This window comes from Aulostomus chinensis, chromosome 5 (assembly GCF_037954235.1).
Source record: "Aulostomus chinensis isolate RoL2024-O1b breed Wild chromosome 5, RoL_Achi_v1.0, whole genome shotgun sequence".
NCBI lineage: Eukaryota > Metazoa > Chordata > Actinopteri > Syngnathiformes > Aulostomidae > Aulostomus > Aulostomus chinensis.
In genome coordinates this window covers 6,567,194-6,582,426 of record NC_141324.1, presented here as the reverse complement: position 1 = coordinate 6,582,426, position 15,233 = coordinate 6,567,194, and the positions used below count along the sequence as shown (strand labels likewise).

Sequence of the window (15,233 nt, the reverse complement as noted above, 5' to 3'; positions counted from 1 at the left end):
GTGACGGAATCTCACTGTCATGTCATGTTGAGCAGTTTTATTGTTAGTTGCCTCATGACATTTTAGAAGTAGATCAGAAGTACAGGTCTAGCACCACATTCTTTCAATGAATTTACACACAACAATGCTCCTTGAGCAAGCCCATCTTGCAACAGTGGAGGTGAAAACCTTCCTTTTAACAAGCAGGAACGTCAAGTAGATCCAGGCTCAATGGGAATGGTCATCTGCTTTGATTGGTTGTCAGGAAAGAGCAGGAAACAGGGGCAAAGACAGGAACAGACAAGGAAACGAGAGAGAAAAGAAAAAAAAGGGACAGTCATGAGGGAAAGGAGGGGAGGAGAATAAGACAGATGAGGATGTGAATATGATGAAAGGAGAGAGAATTAAAGAGAAAGAAAAAGGGATGGTGGCACACAACAAACAGTAACAACAACAACAACAGCAGAAATAATTCTAAACTAGCTATCAATAATAATATCTTCCAGTTACTTAAGCAATCAATTTCAGCATAATATGAGCATTGATGTGCTCTCAAATACAACACACAATGCTGATGTCATTGTTTCAATATTACGAATACTAATATGAACACTACAAGAATTGATACTAATGATACTAAGGGTGGCAGGTTGAGCCCCTTCAGCTCTGTAGCCTCCTCCAGCAGCAGCAGTCAGGGATTTGGGAGGTGGGAAAGCACAACAGCTCCAGGGAAGACATTGGAGGAGAGTGAAGCCCATTGTGTCATGGGAGATTCCCCAGCAGTCCAAACTTATAGCAGCATAATAAAGGGCTAGCCTAAGCAACTCTAACTATAAGCTTTATTAAAAATGAGGGTCTGAAGTCTACCCTTAAACATGGAGAGGTTGCTTCTGTCCCTGACTGTATCTTGGAAACAGTTCCACATGAGAGGAGCCTGACTGAAGACTATGGCTCCGATTCTACTTTTGTAGACTCTAGGAACCACAAATAACCCAAGTTTCAGAGCAGAGGTTGACCTGCATCATCTCTTTCTTCACAGGTCAGATCTCTGGGGGTTCTTCAACATTACACAGAGGAGCATATGTTTCACCTACAGATGATCTTAAGTATAATCAGGTAAAAACAAGTAAACATGCTCATTTTCTTCTTGTATGTTGGATGTCTCCTAGAAATATATGTGTATTCAAAAAATCAACTCCACATTTCTCTAAACATGTAATGTCTCCTCTGAAGGTGTTATGAACTACATTCCCCAGCAGATGGGGACAATATCTCCTGGGTTGATAAATAACCCAATAACCCAATGGGTCAAGTTACCACATCTGATGTATGGAAGTGAAAGTATAGTGCAAAAATTCAATAAAATGATCACAAGACATTTAATTAATTGTAATAGCTGGAATTGAATCTCCAATTGTCCTCCCATTTTTAAATACCAAAAAGATGCATTGTCCTGTAAAGGCTAATTTTATCTCAAAATGCCATTTTAAATGAAATATTGTGCTGCAAAGATATTTGGCTTCCATATTGCATTCTATAGACTTTCAACAAAACATCTTTATTTTATATAGACTCCCACTACAATTACATCATAAACATATTTTTTACGGGCAGCACGGTGGTGCAATGGTTAGCACTGTCGCCTCATAGCAAGAAGGTTCCAAGTTTAAGTCCCGGCTTGAGTATTGGATCTTTCTGTGTGGAGTCTCCATGTTCTCCCTGTTCCTGTGTGGGTTCTCTCCTGGTACTCCAGCTTCCTCCCACAGTCCAAAGACATACAAGAGGGGATGAGGCTGATTGGATTCTCTAAATTGACCGTAGGTATGAATGTGAGTGTGAAGGGTTGTTTGTCTCTATGTGTTGGCCCTGCGATGGACTGGCGACCCATCCAGGGTGAACCCCACCTTTCGCCTGAAAGCTGCTGGGATAGGCTTCAGCCCCCCCGCAACCTTTAATCAGGATAAGCGGAAGAAAATGGATGGATGGAAATGGACATGTTTTTTTCAGTGAAAATGAGAGTAATGATATAAAAGTTGTTACCTTTGAGATTGCAAATCATCGAGCAATTCTAATCAGTCAGAATAATTTCATCCATCCACTTTCTATACCACTTATCCATTAAGTGTTGCAGGAGACTGCAGCCTATCCCAGCTGGCTTCAGGTGAGAGGTGGGGTTCACCCTTTACAAATTGGCAGTCCATCGCAGGGCCGAAACATATAGACAAACAATTATTCAGACTCACAGCCACATCTATGGTCAATTTAGAGTCGCCGATGAACTAACTGACACATCTTTGGACTGTTTGAGGAAGCTGGAGTATCTGGAGAGAACCCACACAGGCACAGGGAGAACATGCTAACTCCACACTCGAACCAGGGCTCGAACCTGGAATCTTCTTGCTGTGAGGTGTCAGTGCTAACCCCTACACCACTGTGTTACCCATCAGAATAATTGCAATTGGACATTTTTTTTGAAAAAATTGTGCTTGTCTGCTTGCAGGTTTCCAGTTTTAGTGTCATCCAGAACAATATTAGCATGATTGCTACCTCCTGTTACCTTTCAATTAAGTTTTGAAGACTCAAAATTTATATTTATATATATATATATATATATATATATACATTTTTTTTTTTTTCCCGTTTGCATTTGAATTCTGAATAAAAATTGTGGAAGTGTATTTTCTGGCCCAGTACTAAATGATGATAGCTTGTCTGTGTGCTCATATTCCTGACATTTCTCAATGTGTATTTCTGAATACAAGTATATCAAAAGGATGTTATGTAAAGCTGGTGCTAAGAACGTAGACAATATATTCTTGCCTCTGTCCAAGTCATTATCTTTGCTCTGTGTACAGATATCTTCTCAAGGACTGCCTTCAGAGCCCTACCCTCCCTTCCAAAATCCTCCGCCACCTGACAGCAGCAACTATGAGGACCAGGCTTTTTATGAGAACCAGGTTCATGCGGGAGGGCGTCCTCCACAGGCAGAGCTCAACATGCATCTGCAGGGCCTAAAATCCACTGGCAACTATGTAGACTTCTACTCAGCCTCACGGCCCTACAGCGAGCTCAACTATGAGACCAGCCACTATCCTGCCTCACCAGACTCCTGGGTCTGAGGGAAGGCTAGTTGGTGGAGGAGGAGGAGAAGTTGGTTGATGGAAAACAAGTCATTAATATGGTATTTGAAAAGATGGAGCAGAGAAAATATAAAGACATCATTCCCCTCCCTCCCCATCCTCAACTGTATTTTTGGAGTAGCATCATTGGTAGCAGGACAAAATAAGGAGGGAGGGGGTTAGAGGAAGAATGCAGAATGAGAAAACTTAATAATCACCATTCTTTTTCTTTGAGACATTTAAGGGAGTCAGGAAGGGAGACAAAGAAGGACTAAAGAGCAGGAAAGCAGCCATGCATGTGCATGCACACCACCGACAAAACCGACACATTTTCTTTCTGTGTTTAGTTTGTGAGCAGCAGAAAGAAAGCTAGAGACCCCCTGCAGCTGAGGGCCATACAATACTGAACGTGGGAGGAACAGACATGATGACAGAATTCAAATATAAAGGAAGGAGTGATAGAAAGGACAGGAAATATATTGAGGTCAAGAAGGACAACGAAAGATAAAAAAGTGGACTTGAGGATGGAAGATTCTAAATAGTGAATGGACCATGAAGGAGGGCACTGGGAGAAACCTGTAAATATACGGTATAATAACATGGCTTTTAGTAATGTGAAGCACACGAAGCAGAGCTGTAAGACGTCTGTCACACAAACATTTGTTTCTCTGTATGGCATTGGCGTGATGTATCCTCCTCTGGACTCAGACCACTTCTAGACATTTGTAATATTGTTTTTTCCTTCATCTGTTTCAACTTTTTAAATTCTTAAATTTGGTTGTAAAATACTTGATGTACACTGTACATTAATGAGATGCATTATGTACTGTACATTGCACTGTTTTCTGTGTCATGTCAGGCCTTCACCATGGGTCCACCTCACCTCCTCACTAAGGGCGCGTTTCTGCTGGCTGACTTCGGCTTGGGTGGGGATGGCTCGCAATGGTTCAGTACGGGTGCGTTTCCACTAGTACTGGATATCACATCAGTGCATCAGCGTCAGTTCCCAGCATAATTTGTGTGTGACACAACAACAATGGACGACATGGAGACAGCATGATGCCTGTTGTTCGGTCTGTGTTTTTTGTTTAAACTTAAAGTAAGGTATGACAGACAGGTAAGGCTTCAAACAGCGAAATAGAACACCTAAGAAATTTATAAAAGACTTAACCAAGCGATGACCGGTATCCCGCCGAGGCTAAGATGAAACAAAGAAGACAGTGTAAGCGGGTAAATTACCCAACCGGGGAGCCGCAATGTGTTTACGTCACATTTTAGTCCCCACTCAGCTCGCTTGGAACCTCAGCGGAGCAGGGTCCAACATGGTAACTGTTAGTACTGTATTGGTACCAGTGGAAACAGGGCCAAACTGACCAGACCTGACCCGAGCCGAAGTGAGCCAGTGGAAACGTGCCCTAACTGTCCTACCCCCCACACACACAAGACACAAAGTATTGGTAGTTGGAGTGTCATTTTTCAGCAGCAGATGGATGTCAGCTGATATCAAACATTGGATTGCAGGGCCTTACTGCCCTAAACAGTCCTTTCTGTAGAGTGTAGGTGTCATCACAGGTGGGGAACACAGGTTTTTATCTGAGCCTATTTCCTTCCCACCACTTTTTGAGAGCCTTTTGTTGAACTTACTACTTCATGGAATTTAAATGATGGCATATATGAAAGCATTTGTTTAGCCAAAAAGTGTATGTCATCACAAATAGGCATCTTGAGCAAGCAAAGACTTTTTTTTTTCCTTCTGCATAACTATGCTGTGACACAAGAATGCAGAAGGAGCTGGCCACATATTGTATATTTAGCTTGAAGCTTATGGTGAATGACTTGTAACTACAGCAAAACTGTACAAAAATGGCAATTGACAAATTCTCAAGTGTATTATTTACTGTACTCCACTTCTTGAGCCAGTCCTGTGTTGATTCAAAAAATAGATATAACAAGTATTATGGTTTGTTTTAGCTCAAATCAAAGTTTTTGGAAAAGTGAGAATTACTGAAGATTTGGCTTGATAAAAAAGATCTTTGTCTGTCCTGAACAATGTTCTTAAAAGTTTGTAAGTGGAAATTTTTGAGAGTTTTGCTATTTTTAGCTGCCAGTTTTCATTACTTTTAAGATATAAATGGCTGGCAGTTTCTTCATTCTGGAGTTAGAAGAAATGCAGAGGGGAAAAAAAAACTTCTTTCTGAGCTAAAGATACCTATTTTTAAGTACACAAAAAGCAAATTACACCTGCTTTAAGAATCACCTTAAAGAGAGTGCCAGCAATTACTGATAGTTAAATCCCAATCTAAATATGTAACACCATCACTGGAACACACACCCTGTAGGGGTCTATTGAAATTGATAGTTCCTAGCTGCAGTTGAAAAAACAGAAAGGATCTTAGGTAATGTGTGGCTGAAAACAACACATGACACATAAAATTTCTAATTGAAATTCAAACTTTTGAGGATGAAAGCACTCTTTCTTCAATAAGGTGGTGCTTTTGCTGTGATAGCTAGTGTAGTGATTTATGTTTTAGCGGTTTAGAAATAACAGGTCTCTGTCATTCAGCACTGGGATATCCCTCATTTATTCTAGAGACTGTATTGCACTTGGTTGTCAGTGTCTATCTGTCAGTATGTTTGGGGGCTGATGTTAGCACTATGTCACATTACTTGTTTCTAATGTGCTGCATTATTATTTTATGGAGAGAGGGGATAGGGTGGATGGATAGGTGTTACATGGCTTCAGCATTGGAAAATATGTATGGGTGCTGCATGTGACAGACATGCAGATATGTGGCTTTAAGTTGACGGCAACATTCTAAACATAAGAATAAAAGACGGCCTTACCGTATTGTATTACTGTATGTCATCCATGTAAGACAGTTGAAGCAGTACTTCACCCAATTGTGCATTTTGCCTTTCAAGTGGTGAGCTAATGAAGATGGGTTTTTTTCCCTCCTGTACCACTTTTTTGACATTAGAATGTAGAAAGAAACAACCACCTATATTTAGATTAAAGATAATGATGACTGACAACTAACCACAAAACTCTCCAGAAACATCTGTTTACAAACTGTCACTTGCGTCGTCTCATATAATCCATGTCATAATCTTCTGAGTCATGACTATGCCAGAGCGCCGAACTGGAAATGTTAGTTGATAGTTGCTTGTTTTTAGATCAGATTCAAATGTATGTGGATTACTGAGCATATGCTGGATGAAGAAGACATGCATTATATCAGACAATGAGCTTGGGGCTTGTAAACAGTGATTTTTGGACAGTTTGCTGATTTAAGCCCCCAGTTTCCAAAAGCTTCAAGTGAAACATACATTGCTGACTCATTCTGCATTCTGAACTCACTAAGAAATAATGCAGTAGGGGATAAGTATCTTTTTGAGCTCGTTACACCTGCCGTTGACTGTTTTAAAGGCAAAATACACCTTGTAGCATTATAACACATAAAAAGCCCAAACTACTTTTAAAAGTGATGTTTGAGGAGATGCCAATAAGGCCAAATGAAAAGGAGAGCACATCAAACCAGTCATCAAAACAATAGACAAAATGGCTGAACACATTTTTGTAAACAAGTCCATCTGCTTTGAGTTTATCTTTTTTTTTTGGCAGTTATTTTTATACATAAACACCAAAAAACCCATTTCTGTTCCTATGAGCCCTTCATTTGATATATGTGTATATTACTGTGCCAAACAACGGTTACTCCTCCTCAGTTGAAGATGGCAGGGATGCATTTTATGGGGTGAAAAAGGGTCCAAGTTCAGCAGAACATCCTTATGATTCCAACATTGCCAGTTTGTAAATGTTTTTGGTTTTTTTGTTTTAAAACTGTGTTTAACAGGGATTAAAAAAAACAATTTAAGTACACCAGGACTTGGGGAAAAACAAAATACAACCAAAAAAGAGAAAACCACGGAGGGACTGTGACCAGGCGGAGCCTCGCTTCCTCCAAAGTTGTACAAAATTAGTTTATTTCTGTGTTGTAAGATAATCAATGTTTGAAGTACAAAAATTTTTTCTGAGAAATGGGTGGTAATTCTAACTTCATGGTAGAAAAATCTGTTAATAGATTATGGATATATATTATATAAATATAAATATATACTTTTTATGTGCAGATGTGGAAGTCACTTATAGCAGCAACATTAAGGGAAAAGACTTGTTAGAAAAACATGTAGGAATTTTGTTCACATTTAATTTCTCCTTTCTTTCTTTCTGGTCAACTCACTAAATCGTCAACTTTGTGTAGTAATGTTGTTGCTATGTGAAGTAGAGTAGACCAGGCCCAAGGATCCACAAGACATCGGTGAGATGTATTTCCTACATGTCTTTTAAATGTGCACAAAATGCTTGTAGCCCCCTACATTGACAATATACAATTGATTATCAAATGAGACAAATGATCACAAGGTTGATTTTGTCTAAGAGTGTGTTCCCTTCACATGAAAAAAAAGTCTGATTAATTGGTCTCTTTATGCTAATGGCAATAATGGCACCCACGAATGCATGAGTATTTTGTCTTAGGTCAATCTGACTATTTTTTTTCTTCTTTGTTTTATGGCCAAATTGTAGAAGGTGACAACACACACTGTTTCTTCCTAACCACTGCTGTTTAGAAGTCCTGGAAGTTACCTTCTGATGCTTGGATATGTACTTTTAATGGAAACTGTCTCCACAAAAACACTGGATGAAAAGTGGACTTACTGTGTTTATTAGTATCTGACAAACTGACATTTTGTATGCCATTGTGATCCTTAGACTGACTATGAGACCTGTATGGAGATATTACACTGGTTGTTTCCTGACCAAACATGTTTTGAGAAAAGAATTGTGAATCTTTCTATCGCCTCAAATAGATTGCAACTGCTCCAAAAAATATAAATGGTTCATCGAAGAATTTATGAATTTGGGAGTTGTTTGTTCTGTCGCAAAAAATTTTGGGTATGTCTTTACTCACATGGCATAATGGGTGGTTTTGAACATTAATAAGGACCACACATTTGGTTTCTTCTCTGCGCAATTCATGATAAAAAGCCTGGAAGTTGTTTTGAGACAACAAACTCAACACAGTAAAAATGTTCTACAATTGAATTTTATTTTGGTTATTTTATTTTATCTATTGTTCCTTTCTTTCAATTAATATTTTAAAAGGTCCCATTCAAGCACTGTTTTAACATCAGAAACTGTGTTTTAAAATGAAATCAACAACATGAGTATATCACAAAGATGTCCTCAGCAACTGCCTCTCAAAACTCAGATGTGAAGTCTCACAAGTCCAAGTCCAAACATTCTTCATACTGCTGACTGACTACTGACTGTGAAACTTAAGTCATTCAGGATAGTTTTCTGGATGGATGTCTTAAATGTGAAAGGAAAAGGAAACAACAATAGGCAAAAATTCCTAAATGTAAATGATAACAGCAATACATTTTATTTTTAGTACATTTTGTTGTATTACGTCTCTTTATATCAGCTCAGAAAGCATAATGTATTACATGACCACATCATGACTACATAATCAGAATGGAGGATCCCTCCTAAGGTGGTGGGGAATGACCGAGCTAAGATCCTGTTGGACTTTCAGATTCAGACTTACAAACTGGTGATGGCAAAACAGACAGACATAGTGTTGACAAACAACAGAAAGAAGGAGGTAGTTGGGTTTGATGTAGAGATCCTAAGAGAAAGAATCATAAAAAACAAGAATATCTGATGTCTCTCTCCAGTAGATTACATATATACTGTATATGTAATCTACTGGACAAGGCGCTGTAGCGCACTGTCGCCTCACAACAAGATGCTTCTGGAAATGTGAGTGTGAATGGTTGTCTGTCTCTATGTGCTGGCCCTGCGATGGTCTGGTTTGTTTGTTTGTTTGTTTGTTTGTTTGTTTTCGATCCCCATTAGCCTTAGCGAAGCCGCAGCTATTCTTGAAGGGGTCGACTCAATTTTCATATGACAATACAAAACATCCATGTCACCGTAACGGAAATACAAGGACATACATATTACTACACACACATACATACAATAGAATGGTGACCCATCCAGGGTGTTCCCCGCCTCTCGCCCGAAAGCTGCTGGGATAGGCTCCAGCCCCCCAGCGACCCTTAACAGGATTATAGTAAGAAAGTAAGAAAATGGATGGATGGATGGATGGATGGATGGATGGATGGATATCTGCAAATCATAGACTTGGCACATTTTGTTATATGGACTGTATGACTTCAGCTTACCTTGCAATGTCTGGTAATATGCTTCTGGAGCCACGAGAGGAGAATGAGTGAGGGCTCAAAATAAAAATAGACATTGCAATATTGTAAATACAATTTTTTGGCTATGGCAGGGAGGAGGCACATCTGCAGCAGTCTAATGCACTTCTGCGGATAAAGTTTTGTGTAAATAGCCAAATATTTTAGTCCATAATGGACAAGACTTTAGGGACAAACTGCCAATGGACAATATTTTTTTTACAGGACCTAAACACTGTATAACCTAATACACAGCCATGTAACATACTGAGTAATCTACATAATGCACGGGTCCTGGGTAGGTTTATGTATATGTGTTGTTTTAGAAAATTCACAAAATGTCAGACATTTCTACACAACACATCTGATGGTTGATGTCAAAATTAAAGTGGAAAAGAGAAAGTTGAGTAAACTTGATGTAGGAATGATGAGATGTGATTAGAGCACACTGTAACATTGTTTTCAGCACTATGTATTACTTATGTATTGTTCATTTTGTGTCCCTCCCAAGCTTGTAGCTGAAAAAATAAGAAATATGTTCTGTTTTCCCTTTTTCATAATTATCCAGTAGTATAGCACATAGCTATCGATCCAGTGACATAGAACTGTGAGAATATATCCACACAAATTAGCAACAACGCATCCATTGAATTTCAATATATGATACTTTAAATGATGTTATATATTTACAGAGGACCATAACTGTAAGTGCTTAACTAATTTATGAGTCAGTAGGTCGGTGCGATGGTTAGATGAACTTCTCAGAACCCACAAAATGCTTTTTGTGGTGCTTGACTATAAAACATGTAGCACTGGGGGCATGTTGGTAAGCTTTATGTACTGCAATCCATATCTTGTGTTTTTGTTCAAAATCCAATGAATCTGAACAATTTCCCCTTAAACATAAAAATTGGCCCTTTGGAATGTTTGTTTTCTGGTGTTGAGGGTGATTACTTTAGCCATAAAGAATTGTGTTGCACTCCATAGGTTTCCTTTAGGTGGTGCTCTGGACCTGCCATCAGGAGCTTTGAAAATTGTGAAATCTAGAAAGTTGACAGAAGAGGGATAGTGTTCTAGTGTGAATTTAAAAAAAGAGCTGCTTGAGTTGACATAATGATAGAACAGTTTTGGCTCTTCAACTGTGCCATCCCCCAAAAAAACAGGATATCATGCAAACATCTTTTCCACAACCTGATATTTGCATGAAAAGGGTATTTAGTGGGATTGTGGATGGGTGTTTCTTCCCAGTGTGCCACTAGCAGTGAGGCAAATAATGGAGTCACTGGTGTTCCCATTACTGTTCCCATTGCTTGAAGATCGTAGTGATCCTCAAATCTGAAGAAGTTTTTGGATATCACAAGGTTCAGCATTTCTGAGAGAAATACATTAGTGGGTTGGGATTGGGAATTGCGCTGAGACAAAAAATGAGCTACTGAAGTTAGACCAAACTTATGTGGGATGCGGGTGTAAAGACTCTCCACATCAAATGAGACAAGGATTGTTGAGCTGTCCACATGATAGTTAGAAAGACAGTTGAGTACATCTTTAGTATCCTTTAAGTAAGAGGAAACTGATGTAATGACATCCTTCAGAAATTTTTTTTTGATAAAGGTTCGGTGATGGATCCAATTCCAGAGATAGTAGGTGTCAGAGGGGGTTCAGTTGGATGTTTGTGGACCTTAGGTCGACTATATCGGATGGGAGTCCTTGAGAACTGAAAAGTGAGATACTCAAACTCTTTTTTTTTGGTGACCATCTTGGGGGGTCTTTTAGCCCTTTAGCCCCTCCTTGTTTTCCAAGGCCTTTGTTGTATCCACGGCCTGCTGGAGCTTTGTCTAAAAAAGAGACTCCCTCGTGGTGACTAGACTGGGAATCAACATCAGTATTACTTGGGACACTTGATAGATCATTACTCATTGAGAACTCTGATTTAAGAGGCCTATTCTGAGGGCGTCTTCTTGTTCTATAGCGTTGCCTGGTTTGAGTGAAGGATTTCTCTTTTTTGTACCATTCATAGATTCTGCCCTGTTCGTAGTCTTGTCTTGTAGTCCATGAGTTGGTTTTATAAAGTGGAAATTGAGGTTTTCAGCTTTTCTTTCAGCTGGGCATGGTCATCAATTTCAGGGATTTTCTGGATTTTCTGTTCAGTTTACTCCAATTTCTTTTCCCTTTCTGATTTGGTTTTGGCAATAATCAAAAGTTCTAAGTCAAGTGTGTATTTTTTTTTCCATTTTGAATATATTCAGTGTCATCAATACAAATGATGGTGTTTTTTTTATTTCTCAATCCTCGTGTCATTCTTTTTTACCTTCTGTACTCAGATAAAGTTGTTGCATCCAGCAATAGGCAGATTTCTTGCTTTTTCAAATCCTCTAGCTCAGGCAGCCAAGATTTTAGAGAACCTTGAGGAGTAGGATGTTGACTTATATCATCAAAAGAAGACTGTTGGAGTAGAATACTGTCCAAGTATTGATCAGTATAGTAGAAGGTATCTGATCTAGCTTGAGTAAACTCATTAAAATCATCAAACACTGACTTAGCTGTGGTGGAGATTGTCTCTTTAAAATGTCTTGTTCGTGCTGCAATCCGGAAGAGAAATCAGTACTTCAGTGGAATTTAAAAAAAAACACCAATCCCCCTGCCAATTGGTGTTTTGACACACATTTCACACAGCTGTCATCTTTTCCACACAATTTGAAATTGAACACATTTCTAATGATGTGATCAGACCATTTGGGCTTGATAAAGTCAAATCAGAATGCACAGGTGGCACATGTACATCCATTTACAATGGATAGAAACATGCAGAGAGGTAGAGGAGGAAGAGTTTGTGTGAGAGTAGATGGATGAGGAGGAAGGGAAAGAGGGAGACCAAGACCAATTACAATCATTACTGATGACATTCAGGCAACTATTTTACATCATGTCCTTGTTCATGGGATGACAATGAGGGCAGCAGGACAAAGAGTCCAACCCAGTTTGAGAAGATTCTCTGTGCCCAGCATCATAACAACAATCAAAGAAGAGGACTGGTAATTGTTTCTTTCTGTAAAACATTTGACGTACAATATATTATACTTTAAGTACTGTAATGTTCATTACAATACCATTTTTATTGAATGAATATATTAGTAAGTGCATTTTCCCCTTTGTAGAACTGAAAGATAACCAAATGAGGGTGGAAGGACTTCCTTTTTCTCCCAACAAGAAGTACTCATTGTTGACATGGCCCATCAAAAAAATGGCATCCAACTTTGTGAAATCCAGCAGAGTGACTGAAGACGATATCAGCCTTGATAGAATCAACAGTGTCTGTCAGCTTTTGACTGTGTCCTCCAACACAACAGACTTAGCATGAAACCAGTGTACAGGGTACCTTTTGAGCACAAGTCTGCAAGAGTCAAAGACCTAAGATATCAGTATTTGTTATGTGCCAGTAAGTGTAACCTCCACACACTTTCAGCACTGTTGGTTCCAGGACAATTCAATGCTCATAGGCCTACTGTTACTGTAGGCTAGGAGTTGTTACTTTTACAAGACTCTAAACTATATCATAATGTAAATAAATCTGGACTGTATATACTATTGCAAAAGTCTGTCTTTCTGTATAACTTTCTGTACTAAACAACTTTTAATCTATTTTATAGAGTGTCTGAACTGGATTCCATGGAAAGGGCCTATGAATACATTTTCATAGATAAAGCTGGGTTCAATCTGGCAAAAAGGAGGTGGAGTAACATGGGACATGATTGATAAAATGTCATTTTGGAAGTCCGTGGCTAATGTGTTGGCAATGTCATTTTTGTACAGCCATAAGTAACTGGGGGGTTCTCTACCATCATGCTAACCTGGGGCCATATAACACTCAACATCTCCTTCCATTTCTTGAGGATCTACAGGATCTCATGGCTGTGTGTCAGCATCCTGTATATGTCATAGTTTGGGACAATATGAGCTTTCACTGTGCTGTCCTGATATGTGAGTGGTTCACCAACAACCAGCACCTAATAAAGGTTTTCTTTCCACCTTAAACCACTTTCCAGACTCCAATAGAGGAGTTTTTCTCTATGTTGCAGGAAAAGTCTATGACTGACAGCCCTAGACCAGGGACACTTTTTTGGAGGTCATGGAAAAGGCCTGTGATAATGTAACACTGGCATCTTGTCAAGGCTGGGTTTGGCACACCAGAGGGTTTTTTAAAGGGAAATTATTAACTGTGACATGGATGAAGTCCTCTGGCCGGACCTACACAGAGACATGATACTGGAGAATGAATCTCAATGACTTTAATTGTGCTTGTCATTTTGTTTTGGTTATGACAGTGCTGAATGTGGATATCACTTTTACTATGATAATTTTTGGCTAAATTTATTTACAATAAATAAAATTCTGTTGCCTACATGCCTGGGATGTTGTCCTAAATTATTTTATGAAGTGTCTTACTAGTACTCTGTTGGGAATATATACAGTCGTATATTTTTGCTTGCTGTGTGTATGATCTGAAAGACTTGTTTTGGTTTGAACACAGGATAACTGGTTTTTGAGGTAATATTTTGACAGAAAGTCTGGGGTTTTGGGACTTTGGTTTGAATTTTGGATTTGTGTTTGAGGTTTTATGAAAATGGGTGGAGGTTTCAAAAAATGTTTTAGCAGTTGAAAAAATCTCCGAAGAAGTCATTCTCATGAATTCAGGAATTTTTTTAGGGAAAAGTTTCATTGAATTTTTGTTTGTTTGTTTTTGCATTATGTTCATTATTTAGAGCAGTGATCCTCAAGCTGCGGTAGTGGTACGTGAGCCCTCCCCCCCAAGAGGTACAAAGAGGAAAACCAGAAATTTTTTTGTACTGTATTTTTAAATTTTTTTTAAATAAAGTATATTATTAAAATAGTAAATAGCTCTGAAATAGTTACATAGTCACATTCATTTATGTTGTGAGCACAGCTGTGTCACGATCCCTGTCCCAAGGGTCCTTGCTGGCGCCATTCCTGTCCTGGCGCCAAGGGTCCTGGCGGACATCATTCCTGTGCTGGCAGATGCCTCTACTGCTTCACCGCCGAGGATCCTGGCTGGCACCACTCCTGTCCCAGCACTACAGGTCCCCGCAGACATCTCTCTTGCTCCCATTGCTCGGCCCCCGGGCCACCTCCCAGACTTCCCGTGGTCTATGTGGCCCCCGCGTTGCCCTCCGACTATCTTTGCCTTGTTGCTCGGCCCTCATGCCGGATAACAATTAAGTGTGTTTCATCCGTGATCAATACATCAGTAAATATACAAGAATAATTTTTTCCCATCTGCTGCCAGCTTTACCAACAAGACATTCTTCACACTCCACCTCTGCCTCTACACGTAATCACTGCAGCCTCAGCAAGGAAGCCCAGACTGTCCTCTCCCCAGCCACATCCACCAGCTCTTCCGGGGGAATCCTGATGCGTTCTGCCTGGACACATCCCGAGGGGGGTGTCTATGAGGCATCCTAACCAGATACCCAAACCACCTCAACTGAGTCCTCTCGACATAGAGGAGTGGCAGCTCTACATTGAGCACCTTCCGAATGACTGAGCTTCTGACCCTATCTCTAAGAGAGAGCCCAGCCAGCCTGTGGAGGAAAAACATTTCAGCCGCTTGTATTCGCGATCTTGTTCTTTAGGTCATTACCCAAAGCTCATGACCATAAGTGCGGGTTGGAATGTAGATTGACTGGAAAACGAGATCCTCACATTTTGGCGAAAGTCCCTCTTCACCAAAACGGACTGGTTTAGCACCCACATCACTGCGGATGCCGCCCCAATCTGCCTGTCCATCTCCAGCTCCATCCTACCCTCCCTCGTGAACAAGACCCCGAGATATTTAAACTCCTCCATGTGATGCAC

The 15,233-nt window shown here is 39.7% G+C and overlaps 1 protein-coding gene across 8 annotated transcripts in view; it reads left to right on the top strand.

Annotated features, from left to right (window-relative positions):
- ctnnd2b (catenin (cadherin-associated protein), delta 2b) overlaps window positions 1-13,757 on the top strand; it is a 212,241-nt gene extending 198,484 nt beyond the window's left edge. For all 8 annotated transcript variants that reach the window (XM_086205179.1, XM_086205172.1, XM_086205173.1 and 5 more), the window contains 2 exons: window positions 1,019-1,095; window positions 2,835-13,757. In XM_086205179.1, the coding sequence (XP_086061305.1) occupies window positions 1,019-1,095; window positions 2,835-3,098 (341 nt within the window). In that variant the 3' untranslated portion in view covers window positions 3,099-13,757. The remainder of the gene's footprint in view (window positions 1-1,018; window positions 1,096-2,834) is intronic.
- The last annotated feature ends 1,476 nt before the right edge of the window (window positions 13,758-15,233 follow it).